At 66.3% G+C, this 13,085-nt stretch overlaps 6 protein-coding genes across 6 annotated transcripts in view; 3 read left to right on the forward strand and 3 right to left on the reverse strand.

The window, feature by feature from the left end:
* The first annotated feature begins 70 nt into the window (after positions 1-70).
* Positions 71-1,352, forward strand: FA09DRAFT_319871 (signal peptidase 22 kDa subunit). The gene is made up of 2 exons (XM_025740959.1): positions 71-521; positions 906-1,352. The coding sequence occupies exons 1-2, from the start codon at positions 109-111 to the stop codon at positions 1,048-1,050; spliced, it is 558 nt and encodes a 185-aa protein (XP_025597767.1). The 5' UTR covers positions 71-108; the 3' UTR covers positions 1,051-1,352.
* A 1,295-nt stretch (positions 1,353-2,647) lies between these two features.
* On the reverse strand, positions 2,648-5,294 carry FA09DRAFT_298383 (Metallo-dependent phosphatase; the record flags this gene model as incomplete). The annotated part of the gene is made up of 7 exons (XM_025740245.1): positions 2,648-3,077; positions 3,141-3,507; positions 3,576-3,715; positions 3,787-3,885; positions 3,951-4,222; positions 4,288-4,843; positions 4,969-5,294. 7 exons carry the CDS (start codon positions 5,292-5,294, stop codon positions 2,648-2,650), a joined length of 2,190 nt encoding a protein of 729 aa, XP_025597768.1.
* Positions 5,295-5,967: 673 nt separating this feature from the next.
* FA09DRAFT_346364 (L domain-like protein) lies at positions 5,968-8,355 on the forward strand. The gene is made up of 2 exons (XM_025744747.1): positions 5,968-6,268; positions 6,331-8,355. The coding sequence occupies exons 1-2, from the start codon at positions 6,232-6,234 to the stop codon at positions 8,334-8,336; spliced, it is 2,043 nt and encodes a 680-aa protein (XP_025597769.1). The 5' UTR covers positions 5,968-6,231; the 3' UTR covers positions 8,337-8,355.
* Positions 8,356-8,915: 560 nt separating this feature from the next.
* On the reverse strand, positions 8,916-9,891 carry FA09DRAFT_361294 (hypothetical protein). Its single transcript, XM_025745337.1, has 3 exons — positions 9,604-9,891; positions 9,152-9,550; positions 8,916-9,011 (listed from the first exon to the last, which is right to left on the reverse strand). The coding sequence occupies exons 1-3, from the start codon at positions 9,754-9,756 to the stop codon at positions 8,991-8,993; spliced, it is 573 nt and encodes a 190-aa protein (XP_025597770.1). The 5' UTR covers positions 9,757-9,891; the 3' UTR covers positions 8,916-8,990.
* Positions 9,892-10,204: 313 nt separating this feature from the next.
* On the forward strand, positions 10,205-12,172 carry FA09DRAFT_361295 (putative ras-related GTP-binding protein). The gene is made up of 5 exons (XM_025745338.1): positions 10,205-10,452; positions 11,010-11,149; positions 11,219-11,406; positions 11,475-11,563; positions 11,833-12,172. The coding sequence occupies exons 1-5, from the start codon at positions 10,392-10,394 to the stop codon at positions 11,922-11,924; spliced, it is 570 nt and encodes a 189-aa protein (XP_025597771.1). The 5' UTR covers positions 10,205-10,391; the 3' UTR covers positions 11,925-12,172.
* Positions 12,173-12,298: 126 nt separating this feature from the next.
* Positions 12,299-13,085, reverse strand: part of FA09DRAFT_330640 (hypothetical protein) — a 1,152-nt gene continuing 365 nt past the window's right edge. Inside the window, exons 2-4 of the mRNA XM_025742678.1 lie at positions 12,961-13,020; positions 12,744-12,867; positions 12,299-12,531 (exon numbers count right to left, since the gene is read on the reverse strand). Coding sequence (XP_025597772.1) covers positions 12,347-12,531; positions 12,744-12,867; positions 12,961-13,020 — 369 coding nt within the window. The 3' untranslated portion in view covers positions 12,299-12,346. The remainder of the gene's footprint in view (positions 12,532-12,743; positions 12,868-12,960; positions 13,021-13,085) is intronic.

Below are 13,085 nucleotides of genomic sequence, written 5' to 3' on the forward strand. Positions count from 1 at the left end.
GCGCCCGCACGCGTTGTATTCGCACGTCCGTGCGTCGCCTTGCTCCAGCGCTCGACGCTCCTGCTCCCTCCTTCTGCCCGCCTCTCCACCCGCTCCGCACCGCGCGCCATGAACACGACGCTCAACCGCCTCAACGCCGTCAGCGCCATGGCGACGTCGACGCTGCTCGTGCTGCTCTGCCTCGTCGCCCTGCTCACGCACCCCGCGGCGCGCGCGCCGTCGGGCACGCTCGCCGTGCACACGCTCGCCGTCGACAAGGCGCGCGCCGTGTGGCACGCCGACCGGCGCACGCAGGACTTTCTGCAGGTGCACTTCGACGCCGACGTCGACCTGCGCCCGCTGTTCGGGCGCAACACCAAGCAGGTCTTCGTCTCGCTCGCCGTCGAGTACAGCAGCCGGCGCCACCCAAACAACTCCATCGTGCTGTGGGACCGCATCGTGCGCAGGAAAGCAGACGCCCATGTGGTGCTGCAGGATGCGCGCAACAAGTATCCCGTGCGCGAGGTGGCGCGCAGCTTTGAGTGAGTGGGCTTGCGCGCGGTAGGGAACAGAGGCAACCACTGCAGAGGCGCTGGCAGAGGGCTGGTAGCAGGAGCCCCATCAGTTTGCGAGCGTTGCTGCGCGGGAGAAGCAGCAGAGACAAGCCCGTAAAGTAGAGGCGGGCGAGATGAAGCCGGCCTCGTTTGGCAAGAGCTGCAGCGGGCAAGGCGCAGGGTCGAGGGAGTGAGCAGCGGGGCCCGGGGGGGGGGGGGGCGTCGCACGCAGCTCGGACTCGCAAGGGCAGGAAAAGGGGGCAGCGTCGATTCGCTAGCTTCCCCTTTTGCTCTCCCTGCAACTTGTGTGTGCACTTTGGCTGAATCCCACCCCCCCCCCCTCCCCTGTGCCGCAAACGCGCGCAAACACAGGAACATCGCCGACGCCACGTTCGTGCTCAAGTGGAACGTGATGCCGTACGTCGGCCTGCTGGCGTACGGCGACGACGCGTCGAGCGGGCGAATTGTGCTGCCGAGGAGGAGCGAGGTGGAGAAGGGGGCTAAGGTGTACTACTAGGCTGGCTGGGTTTTCCGGCGAATGTAGATCGTAGCGCAGGAATGAGCGCTAGGAGGTAGTGAGCAAAGGACGCGCCCGCCTCAGAGACGGTGCAAGAGAGGGAAAAGGCAAGACCTCGATTCTCGATGTAAGCGTACGAGCTGGCAAGCTCTTGAAGCGCAGCCAAGTGCCTTGCATCTCTGCGCAATTGGCGCCAGGCAGGTGACGCGAGGCGCAAAGAGGAGGGGGTGGATCCGGTGCGCACGACGCACACAAATGTGCGTGAAACGCGCATCATCTTCTCGCCCTCGCAAGGGAAAGGGAAGGGGGGGGGGGAAGCGACGTGGGAGGAGGAAGGAAGTGATCAAGGTGGCAAGGGAGAATGTCATGGTGAGAATGAGAAGCGGTTTTGCGTGGAGAATGAGAGCGGCGTCGAGCGTGAGAGTGAGAGCGGCAGGTGTTGCATCAGGCTGTGCGGCAGACCCTGCTCTGCCATGAACGTGCAGCAGCGGGCACCGGACGGCCGGTAGAGTGCTGCTAGCGTGGTGGCAGCAGCATTGTCGTTGTCGAGGCTGCAGCTCTGCCGTGGCGTCCGAGTGCAAGCAGCAGGGGGCCTTGAGTTGTCCCTCTGTTCTTGCGCAGGTGCAGTGGCACTCGTGGTGGCCCAATGGCCGGCAGGGGCAAATGGCCGTGTGGAGTGAGAAGGGCTCGGGCTGGCACATCGTTGTGGCTAGCAGTCGCTTGAGATGCAACCAACATGGCCTGTGATGCGCCTGTCGTACTTGGCCTCCAGCGCCTGCTGCGTCTTTGCCGCCGCATTGTTGAGCATCGAGGGTCGCGTCCAGAGGAAGGGGTGGGGTGGAAGGGGGGGGGGGGGCGCTTGCAGCTTGCCCCTTTGCGCGGCGGCGGACACAACACACTGACAACTCGAGATTCCTTTCCAGTCCTGCGCGCGACACGTCGATGAGGCGCCCCCGCACACATCGCGCATGTCGTTCGTGGCGAAGCCGTTCATGCCGCCCCCCCCCCCCCCCCTACTCCTTTGACACGCGCCCACACCGCCCGACGTTTTCTCACGGGGGGCGGAGCCAAGACAGCGGGGCTGCCATCTCTGCCTCGTTCGCCCTTCGAGCTTCCCTTTGCCCCCCCCTCCCCCCCATGACCCGGCGCGCATCGAGGTTGGCGGCGGCGGCTTGTGGGGGTCACTCATCCATCAGGCTCCAACCTCCGCGCAGTGCTGGCATGCTGCCATTCCTCTATCCGAGGTGTCCAAGGGGACGCCGCCTAACTACGCTCTCGCCACATCGCGAATGCGGCCGTCCAGCACGGGCGCCACGAGGGCCAGCTCGGCGCCCGCCGCGCGCAGCTCCTCCACGTCGGCGGCACTGAGGTGCAGGTGCTGCTCCAGCATGTCGCCCTGCCGCCGCTTCGGCGACTTGTTGCCTGCATCTGCCGCGTCGGCGGCGGCGGCGCTCGGGAGGAGCTTGGCGCGCCTCGTCTTCGTCTCGCGCTCGTCTTGCGGCTCTTGCGCCTTCTTGGGATTCGAGAAGTGTCTCGAGACTGAATCCAAGGCCGCATCACCCTCAGTCAGCTGGCAGCCCGAGCACAGCAGCTTGGGTCAGCCAAAAAAAAACTCACCGCGGTCATGCTGCGAGTGATGCGCTGCCGAGGCGGCATGCAGCGCATTCTGAAAGCCCGAGGGACTGCTGTCGACGATGTAGCGCGCCTTGGACTTGCTCGGCGTCATGGCTGCGCTCTGCGGCTGCGTTGTCGTCGTCGTTTGCGTCGGCTGCTGCGTCGTCGACTCCAGCGAGCCCTCGCCCGCGGCGGCATCCTCGGACGACGTGCCGGCGAGGCGCCGCGCGCGTGCCACGCTGGCCTGCATGATGCGTGCATTGGCGCCGCCCGCCGGTGCAGCGTCAGCAGCGGACGAGGAGCCGCCGCTCTCGACGGAGTCGCGCAGCTGGCCCAGGCGCCAGAGCAGACTGGCGCCGAGGAGGTACTTGCGCAGCAGCGTGCTCATCAGGGCGCCTGATTCGTGATCCACGCTGCCCGAAGGGGGGCTACATCAGTACTGCGGAGGCAACGAAGCGAGGAAAGCGCTAGCTTACAGTTCCTTGCCAGCCTTGAGACTCTCAAAGCCATCGTGTCCGAGAAACATGTACTCGCGCGTGCAGACGCGGTATGTCTTGTCCATCTCCAGCTCGCGGCCCAGCTCCAGCCTTGGCCGTTGGATCTCCACACTGCATCCTCCCTGCTCGTCCGACTCGAACTCAAACACCGTCACCGGCTGCGGTGCCGCGCTGCGCTGTCCCGCCGCATCTTTGCCGAACAGATGCCCGTCGCGCAGCAGCGTCACGGACACGACGCGCGCCCCGGGAGGCTTGGACGAGTCCCAGACGACGTTGCAGCCGGAGACTTGAGGGAAGCGACCTTCTTGTCGCGGGTATGCGGAGAAGCCATTTTCCAGCGCGTCCCCTGGAGCAGTGTCTCGCAGTCAGCCTCATCGCTTCTGTCTCTCGTGTCTTGCGGGCCGGTACACGCACAGATCTGCTGGCCGGTCAACTCGAGCACGACGGTGGCGTCCTCAAACGGCAGCACTTCCAGCACCGCGCGCAGCGTCAATGGGCCAGGTCCATACACTGAGTCACCCCGCAGCGAGCCTCCGCAGATGAGCGTCATGTCGCTGTGCGAGCGGGGCAGGCAGGTCAGCGCGACTTGTGCAATGGGCGCAGAGGAGAGGCGCGAGCAGCTCACACTTCGCGGCCTTCCTCGGAGCGACTGGGCTGGAGCTCTCCTCGTCTGTCTCGCTCGCGCAGTGGCATTTCATACGAGTGTCGCAGAACGTCGGCGATGCTGCGCCCCGCCGCCGCGGTGAGCCAGAGAAGCAGCACAGCCTCCGACGACGGAAGGGGACGTACAAGTTGCCACAGGCGCTCTCTCCCATCCGCACCCTGTCCGCGCGCGTGTCAAACGGCGCCAGTGCAAACGCGACGGGCTGACCCGTCGCTTCGTCGACTTTGGCCAGCAGCTCGCCGATGCGCTTGCGCAACGCAGGCAGAGGGGGATCACTGGGCAGCGTACGATGACGCGTCACGCTCAGCGAGAGGATACGCCGTCGCCGAATCGCGTTGTGTTGAGGAGGAGAGAGGGAGAGTGTCGCTTCGGAGAGGTCGCGGAAGTCGGAGCCTGACTGTTCGGCGTGGTCGCTGGTCAGCTGCCCTGTCAAGTGAGAGGGGCAGCAGAGAATGGACATACCTTGATGATGAAGCACGCCTGATCCTCATCCGTGCCTCCCGGTCTCTCGAACGCTTCGCCCTCGAATGAGTCGGCCCCACGACCGATGTAGTACGTATGATCATGCCCACCGAGCACTATGTCGACGCCATGTCCATCCGCACTGCCCTTGGTTGCGCCGACGGCGTTGGCCAGGGCAATGTCGTTCTGCACGCGCGAGTGCGTGAGGGCAACGATGAGCTCGCATGCCTCTCCTTCTGGGTCGCGCAGCTGCTGCGAGAGCGCAACGGCGACGGAGGCCATGGAGCGATAGCGGAACTCGGAGGGCAGCGACGGCAGCGTGGCCAGCCAGTCCTTCTCCACCAGGCCGATGATGCCGACTCTGACACCCTTGACGTTGAGCACCGTGTAGCGCTGCGTGCCCGGCACGACGGCGTCGCCCTCCTGCGGCTCTTCAGATGTGCTGGTCTGCGCTGCGGGAGAGGAAGAGGTGTCGACGATGTTGGAGAGATGCCAGGGAAAGTTCGTCTTGGCCATCAGCGAACGCAGATGCGGGTAGCCAAAGTCGAAGTCGTGGCTTGGCGAGGGTCAGTTGAGGGGGCCACGTGTGGGAGAGAGAGAGAGAGTACGTGCCCCGGCGCGAGCGCCACATGCACACACAAGCACCGCCTGTCGCCACCACCGACGCCGCAGCTGACTCACTTGCCCACGCATGCCGCGTCGTTGCCCTGCGCATTGAGCGGCTCAATCATGTGTTCTCCTCTGCTCACGCTGCTCTCCACGCTTGGATTGAATGCATCGCCCGAGAAGAGCACTAGGCCGCCCAGCTCTCGCTGCGTGGCATCCTTGCCCTCGCGCTCCTCCGGCCCCGGCGTGGCCGGCGTCCATGTGTTGCGGATGCGCGCAATCTTGGCGGCAAACTGGCTGGCGTCGATGATGCCGTCGCCGCCGAGCGACTTGTCGAGCTGGCGGATGCGGTACTCGTCGTTGTGGTGCAGCAGCGGCAGCGCGATGCGCGAGGCGGCCATGCTGACACAGCGCAGCGCACGCAGCGCGCGGAGCGGCGAGGCGCGCAGAGGACGCGGCAGATGCGGACAGAGAGGGCGCAGGATGGCGAGCACGGGGAGGAGAGGGAGCAGGTGAGATGGGCGCCGTGAGCCGGCAGCTGCAAGCCGAGCAGACGATGGTGGTGGGTGGGAGAAGGGAAGTTGAAGGCGCGGCGCGCTGCCTTTGCCGTGCCTTGACTGGCTCGCAAGCGAAGGTCCGTGCACCGCGAGGACCCTGAGCACGTGCCGGCGGCGACTCGGAGCACGGCCGACTGCGCGAGGGGCACCAATGATGCGCCGGCCTTGGCTCCTCTCGCTCTCGTTTCTGCCCCTGTCCACACCACCACCACCACCGCCGCACGCTCCGCCCTGTCGCAGCGCCGCCTAGCGCGCCGCCAGCATGCAGACGGAGCAGCCCTCCACCTACGTGCACTCGCTCGCGCGCTGGGTGCGCGCACACGAGGCCGCCCTCTCCGGCGCCGCGGCCGTCGCTGGCCCTTCTTCCTCATCGTCCAGCGCCAGCTCTGCACTCGGCTGGCTCGCGGCGCCCGGCGCCTGGCTGGGCCTCGACTATCTCGCCTCCTCCTCGGCGCCGCTCCCGCCGCGCGGCCCAGCAGCGCCGCCGCGCACGCCGCAGCGCGCCGCAGCGGCGCGGCCCACGCCGCTGCCGCTGAGCACGCATCATCTCTACTACCTGCTGCTGCACTTCGACTCCCTCGCGCTCCCCACGGGCGATCTGGCACAGACGCTGCCGCCCGCACAGCGCGCACGGCCCGTCAGCTTCGCCTATGTGCCCGCCACGCCGAGCCGCGGCGGCATCGACGCAGACGCGCGCAGCATCGCCGCCAGCGTCGCCACGACGGCGCTGAGTGCCGTCACGTTTGGAGCGGCGGGCTGGTGGCGCGAGAAGGAGGATCCGATGCGCGATGGGCGCTACTTGTACTCTGCGCTGACAAGTGAGTGCACCCAGGCCCACCTGCGGTGTGAGTGGCAAGCTGAGCAGACTTTCTCCGCGCAGAGATCCCGTCACTCTCCCTTTCTCCCCCGCCCGTGCGCCTGCTTGCCGGCTTTGAAGATGCGCCAGGCACAAGTCTGGTGCCGCTCGATGTGTTCAAGACGCTCGCCGTGCTGAGCACCAGCGACGTCGACGTGCGCACGCTCGCGGGCTGGGACCGCCTCGCGTGCCAGCTACGCAGTCTCTCCTTGCGTCGCTGTGGCGTGGAAGACGTCGAGGAGGTGCTGTGCGGCAATGTCCGGCGCGATGCGCGCAGACGCAGAGGCGCAAAGGATCGCCTCGCGCACGACGAAGAGGAGGAGCAGATGCCCACTCTCGCCTGGCATTTCCTCGCACATCTCTCGCTGGCAAGCAACAATCTCACCTTCTTTCCCTCCGAACCCCTCGTGCATCTCGCGGCGCTCGTCTCGCTCGATCTCTCGTCCAATCTGCTCAACTCGGTCCCGCCTTCTCTCTCCAGCCTGCGCCACCTCGCCTCGCTCAATCTCGCCGACAATCTCATCGACTCGCTCCTCGGCATTCCCGATGCCCTGCCGGCGATTCAATCGCTCAACCTCTCCGCCAATCGTCTCTCCTCCCTCTGCGGGCTCGAGCGTCTCTCAACACTACGGCGCATCGATCTGCGGCGCAACGACGTGTATGAGGTCGCAGAGGTGGGCCGCCTGGCGCCGCTGCCGCACGTATGCGAGATCTGGATCAAGGGCAACCCACTCGAGGAAGAAGAAGACGAGCCGCGCATCGCCATCTTTGCTGTCTTTGCGCAAGAAGGACGCGAGATTGAACAGCTGAAGATCGACGATGAAGCACCCGGCTTCTGGGAGCGCCAGCGCGTGACGAACGGCGTCGCCTCGCGCTCGTCGCGCAGAGGAGAGAGGGAGGAGACGCCCTCTGCCGAATCACCGCCGCACACGCCGGCGGCATCGAGCGACGATGCCGCCGCGCAAGCAGCGTCGTCTGCGCCACGAGTCGTCTCGGTGCACCACGTCGTGCCGGCGGCGGCACAAAAGGCACAGAAGCGACGCGCGAGGCGCGTGGTGCATCTGCACGACGACGCCGCGAGCAGCACGCAGCAGGCGCGGCCCGCCGCCTCCGCCGCAGCCGAGGCCGACGAGACGGCACGTGAGGAACAAGCGCGGCGCGCGCTCAGAGAGGAAGTGACGGATGCCCAGTCGATTGTGGCGGCGGCAAGGGAGGGGAGATTGGGTGAGGCCATGGGCCAGCGAGAGGAAGAGGCGAATGCGTCTGTGCACGCCAAGAGTACACCTGACGCAGTTCCTCGTGGCGGCGCGTCGACGGCGAGCAAGTCGCAGGCCATTGCCGGGCCTGCAGCGTCTGCATCTGCCGATGCCGTCATCGTCGACGGCGTCAACGCAGCGCCAGCGCCAAGCTCCGATGCATCCCATCCTCCCGCTCCGTCCAGTCCACGCACAACGACGTCGCACAGCGCCCGGCCCGCAAACCCACGCGCGCCACTCTCGGGCACGCTCACGCGCAAGGCCGGCGCCGCAGCGGCGCTGCTCTCCAGCGACTACGAGACCTCTGCGTCGCCGACGCCGGCGCGAGATGCTGCCGCCAGCTCGCCGACGCGTCCACGCCCGCAGCGCGCGGGGAGCAGCAATAGCCACACGCAGACGCTCGGGCGCAGCAACACGCTTCGTGCGCCGCCGGCCGCACGCGGCGACGAGGCAGCAGCAGCAGTAGCACAACGCCGTCCGAACAAAGACGCGCTGGCAAGACGACGCACGGAGATCAGTGCCAGTCTGTACGCGCCGTCGTTGGGCGTCGCGGCGGGCGCCGATGTTTCTGCCTCTGGCCCGACTGCGCCGCCTGCGGCGTCTGCGGCCGGCCCGCGCGACGCAAGCAAGGCAGCCGGCGCCGAGGGAGACTTTCGTGCGCGCATCGAGCTGCTGCGCCGCGAGATGGGCGAGGACTGGCTCACGGCCCTCTCGCGGGGCAGCGTCTACATGGACGAGCAGCCGCAGCCGGGAGAGGAGACGCCGAGACAATGAGATACCCCCCCCCCCTGTGATGTGCGATGTGAATCGGTGCATGAGCGTACGGCGCGCCTGCCGCTGCCCTTGGTACAGACGGGTGCACTCTGCGAACGTCTCGACACTGTGGCAACAGTGTGGTCTGAGTCCGCCTTGTGCTTTGCGCACCACATCTCATGCTGGTTGCGGAGATGTAGCGTAGCCAATGCGGAGGGGGGGGGGGAGGGGGCACGGACACAACCGTTGTCAGTACGGTCCCCGGCGACCAGCAGAATCACTGCTGCCTCCTACGAGCCAGCGGCAGCACAGCGTCAAGGCTCGGGAGTTGCCAGATCATGAGTATGTGAGAAGCGGCGGATTTGCCGATCGAAGGAACAGCCAGAAGTCAGAGAAGAGAAGGTCAAACAAGCCACGCAGCACGCGGGTGCGGAGACTCAAGACCAGGTATGAGATGCTCCGGAACGGCAGCTGAGGCTGGAGTGCAGACACAACTCATGCATTCAGACCTCATGTCTGCCCACTTTCATCATGATCGGCGAACGAGCGAACGATGCACAGTTGACAGAGAGAGTGGACGATCGTTCGGGTGGTAAGGTTCGAGGGTCAGAAGCTGCCGAGACGCAACTGGAGGTGTGGAGAGGCAAGAAGAGGGCGTCGCGCCTGCTGAGAGGGCTATGCCGCTGTCGCGCGCGCCTGGGGTTGCAAAGCGCGTCAGTCGGTGAGTGGACGAGCGTGCATGAGAGGCAGACTAGGAGGCGATAGCATTGAGGAGGGCATGTGCGCCGCCCGACTTCTCTCTGCGCACACCCGCACGAGCCCAGACAGTCACTCACCTGCTTCAGCCGCTGCAGCTCCTCGACGCGACTCAGGAGCGCGAGAAACTCGTTGGCCGAGGCGGCGGTGCGCATCGTGAGTGGAGTGGTCTCACGGCGATGGTTGTCCAGGCGCATGATGGTGTGCGCCAGCACGGCGGCGGGCTGACCGTGGAGCGTCGCGCCCATTGTCGTAGTCTCCTGGTCGATGGCCTGGCAACGCGCCACATCGCGCGTGAGCTCCTCGATCATGGCGTCGAGGCGTGTGATGATGCCGGCCGCCTCGCGGCGTATCGCATCCTGCGGCGCGGCCGACACAGCAGCGTCGCCAGCGGGAGCGGCGAGCTCGACGCACTGGGCGCGCAGGCTGCGCACCTCCACCAGCACGTTGGCAAGTGCTGCGCTCTGCATTGCGGCATTCTGAAGGGGCATGTGTGAGCGGACGGGCCCAAGAGGCGAGGCAAGCGACAGACCATGATGTGTATGAGGTGGTGTTGGGAGAGGCGAATGGTAGTTGAGAAGCAGGTGTAGCAGGGAGCGACCGACTTGGACTGCCGCCTGCAGGCACGGGTTTCTAGGGAGCAAGTATAAAGAGCTCGCAGTGAGATCACGCTTGGCGGTCGCATCGTGCCGCAGCACCGCTCTGCCAGCTGCCTTGGGCGTGCTCGCACTAAGACGTCACTCGACTCGATCCGAGCCTAACCCGCAGCGCTTTGGCCAGCGCGACCTGTCCGCCTTGCACCTGCCTCTCCGGATGATAGTGCCGCATCTTCAGGCTGGCAGACCGACCCTAGAAGACGGGCACGCATGACGAGGAGCGTCCGCTCGACGCACGCGACTGCAGCAGGCAGAGACGGCGAGCTCAGGGGTCCACCAGCCAGGCGTGGGAACAGTGCCCTGCTGACAAATCACGGTACCGCATGATCTGGCGCGCATCTCAGGCACGCCGCCGCGCGCCGCGCCGCGCCGCCGGATCTGGCTGGCGCCGCCGCCGCCGCCGCTCGCCGCGCGCGGGGGAGAGGGAGAGGGCCAGGCTCGTGTGCGCTGCTGCTCACCACCACCACGCCGCCGCTCCTCTCGTTGCCTTCGCTCTGCCCGCCTCGCCGTCGCCGTCGCAGCAGCCTCTCTGCGTCTCGCTCTCGTCCACTTGGCCCACGCGACTTCTCTCTGCTCTCTGCTCTCTGTGCAGCTCCGCCTGCCTGCCTCGCAGCTCTCGCGTCCGCGTGCCTCCACAGCGCCACTTGATTCGCCCGCAGCAGCCATGGCACAGCCAGCACGGCACCCGAAGCGGAAAATCGCCGTGCTTGGCTCGCGCTCCGTCGGTGAGTGTAGGCGGCGAGCGCGGCGCGGGCGGCGAGAGGAGGCATCAGCAGGGCGCAGAGGGCGCTGCGTTGCGGCGCTACGAGGGGCGGCGCGTGAGGCTGCGGCACGGTGCGGGCAACGCGAGGCCACAACTCAGGGTCTGTGCGAGGCGCAGGTCCAGGTGCGGCGCTTGGTCTGCGTTGGCTCGCCAGGCGTGCCAAGGCACCGGCTGTCACTGCGCAGCGCGACGGGCAGGCGTCGATCTGGATGCGAGCGGCGCAGAGCTCGTGTCGGGGGCCTGGCGTGCGAGCGACGCGACGCAGGCCAGCGTGGCGGTGGAGCGGGCAGCGAAGAGGGCGCATTGGTGGCCGGGCTGAGCGCTGCACGCCGACGGCTGCGCTGGAGGCCGCGAGAAGCAGCGGGAGGACGCCCGGCTCTCCTGGCGGACAGAGATGGCTGGCCCACTGCGCGCCAAATCTGGTCCCCCCCGGGTGTCCATACAGCGCCTGCAGCGCCAGCGTGGGCCGCTCACCGCATGCTGCCATGTTCACGCTCTCTCCTCTGACGACGACTCTAGGCAAGTCCTCGCTCATCGTGCGCTACGTCGAGGATGCCTTTGTCGACTCGTACTACCCGACGATTGAGAACATCTTCAACAAGTGCGTCAAGTACAAGGGCGTCGAGTATGACTGTGATGTCATCGACACCGCAGGGCAGGTGCGTCCCCTTTCCCTCCATCCCGCCTTCTCACTCATTGACGCGGCGGCTCTGCACGCTGCTCTGCAGGACGAGTACTCGATCCTGAACTCCAAGCACGCCATCGGCATCCACGGCTACGTGCTGGTGTACTCGATTGCGTCGCGCAACTCGTTTGAGATGGTGCAGACGGTGTACGACAAGATTCTCAACTACACGGGCACGGAGCACGTGCCGTGCGTGATTGTGGGGCAGAAGAGCGACTTGCATGTGCAGCGGTGAGTGGGGCGTGTGAGGGAGCGGGGAGGCGATGTGGCAATGGCTGATATACGCGCTGGCGGGACAGGCAAGTGTCGGAGCAGGAGGGCAAGGACCTGGCGCAGCAACTGCAGTGTGCTTGGGTCGAGACGAGCGCAAGACACAATGCCAACGTCTGTGAGTCGGCGAGGGCGAGGAGCGGCAGGCAAGAGAGTGAGAGAGTGTGTGAGGTGGGCAGAGGTCTCGAAGGGCCAGATTGGACGGAGCCAAGCACACCTCTGCGTCAGCAGGGCAAAGGCCTCTCCTCGGCCGGCTGGCGCGTTCCAGTCGTGTCTCGACAAGCGCCGCCGAGGCGCCGGCTGTAAGCTGCACATCGGCCAGGGCCCCCTTTCTGCGCACTCGCTGCATGCCGTCACTGACGCAATCATGGCGCCCGCGCAAAACAGCAAAAGTCTTTGAGCTGATGCTCGGCGAGACGGAGCGCGGCACAACGAAGGAGAACCCGGAGCCGGCGCCGAGCAAGTGCGATGTCATGTGATGCGTCTTTCGCGCTTGCTCTCCTCTCTCTCTCTCATCGCGCGGCCATCACCTCCGCTTCCACGATCTGCGCGCCCTTTGCTCGTCCATGTGTAAATCTCTCCGCCCATCACCGCCCCTCGTTCCGCAGCTCCCAGATCCCGATCGCACTACCCATAATTTCGTAAGCGCATCGCAGCAGCGCACGCGCGGCGCAGCACCTGGTTGTTGTGAGCCAGACAGGCGGGGAGAGCAGCCCGTACGTGCCCCTTCAACGGCCCGGCCTGCGTCAGCGCACAGGACGCGCAGTCGGGCATTGCTCGCACCGCCTCCGCCTTTCTCTCCCTGCTGCACGTTCCTGCGTCTTCTCGCTCGGGTGCAGCGGGGGGGGGGGGGGAACGGACGTGACACAACATGCGTTGCCCCTCTCCCTCTTCCTGCCTCTCACTCCCACGGCTCCATCTCGCCCTCGCCCTCGACCTCGCCGCCGTGCCAGATGGGAATCTGCTTGATCTGCTCGAGCAGCGCCGCCGCATCGCCGTCGCCCGACTGCGCGTCGCGCAGCTTCTGGATGTACTTTTCCCGCCGCCGCATCGCCACGGGCAGCGGCAGCGCGGCGGGGATGATGCCTGTGGGTTGGTGGGCCGCATGGTACACGCGTCAGCTAGACGCCTGCCTTGTTGCCCGAAAAAAGGAGCGCCAAGAGCGGCAAGAGCGATTGGCGCCCAGCAAATGGCTCGGCCTCACTCCGGGCGCGCGCGCGCCGGCCACGCAAGGGCGACCAAGTGGAGTCAAGGAGGGGACTTCCACCGCCCTCGGGACCCGACGAGAGAGAACTCACTGTGGAGAAAGAACAGGTCGTTTTTGCGCACGGCGTAGGAAATGTCGCTGTACTGCACGTACTTGCGCTTGTCGAGCTGCGCGTGCACGGCGCTGTGCGACGCCATGGTGGCGATGATCATCTCCTGCGCGTTGCACGTGGCCCGGGGTGGGGGGTCAGTAAGAGGCGCGAGAGGCAGCGCAAGGAGGCGAGGGGGCAGGGAGCAGACAGAACGCACAGATGCGAGCGCAATGGCGCGCAGAGACTCTTTGGGCAGAGTGTCGATGTCTGCGTCTGCCTGGCGAAGGAGAGGAGAGGAGGAGAAGAAGGGTCAGTCTGCCACGTAACTTGCAAGAATAGGTT

Source organism: Tilletiopsis washingtonensis (genome assembly GCF_003144115.1).
Source record: "Tilletiopsis washingtonensis strain MCA 4186 unplaced genomic scaffold FA09scaffold_13, whole genome shotgun sequence".
Taxonomy (NCBI): Eukaryota; Fungi; Basidiomycota; class Exobasidiomycetes; order Entylomatales; genus Tilletiopsis; species Tilletiopsis washingtonensis.

Bases quoted from the DNA above. Each gene is read 5' to 3' on its own strand.
- FA09DRAFT_319871 (XM_025740959.1), top strand. From the start codon at position 109: ATGAACACGACGCTCAACCGCCTCAACGCCGTCAGCGCCATGGCGACG. The intron at 522-905 runs GTGAGTGGGCTT...GCGCAAACACAG, and splicing joins GAGGTGGCGCGCAGCTTTGA to GAACATCGCCGACGCCACGT.
- FA09DRAFT_346364 (XM_025744747.1), top strand. From the start codon at position 6,232: ATGCGCGATGGGCGCTACTTGTACTCTGCGCTGACAA. The intron at 6,269-6,330 runs GTGAGTGCACCC...TTCTCCGCGCAG, and splicing joins CTTGTACTCTGCGCTGACAA to AGATCCCGTCACTCTCCCTT.
- FA09DRAFT_361294 (XM_025745337.1), bottom strand. From the start codon at position 9,756: ATGCGACCGCCAAGCGTGATCTCACTGCGAGCTCTTTATACTTGCTCC. The intron at 9,551-9,603 runs GTCTGTCGCTTG...ATGCCCCTTCAG, and splicing joins ACCACCTCATACACATCATG to AATGCCGCAATGCAGAGCGC. The intron at 9,012-9,151 runs GTGAGTGACTGT...TTGCAACCCCAG, and splicing joins AGCTGCAGCGGCTGAAGCAG to GCGCGCGCGACAGCGGCATA.
- FA09DRAFT_361295 (XM_025745338.1), top strand. From the start codon at position 10,392: ATGGCACAGCCAGCACGGCACCCGAAGCGGAAAATCGCCGTGCTTGGC. The intron at 10,453-11,009 runs GTGAGTGTAGGC...CGACGACTCTAG, and splicing joins GCTTGGCTCGCGCTCCGTCG to GCAAGTCCTCGCTCATCGTG. The intron at 11,564-11,832 runs GTGAGTCGGCGA...CGCGCAAAACAG, and splicing joins AAGACACAATGCCAACGTCT to CAAAAGTCTTTGAGCTGATG.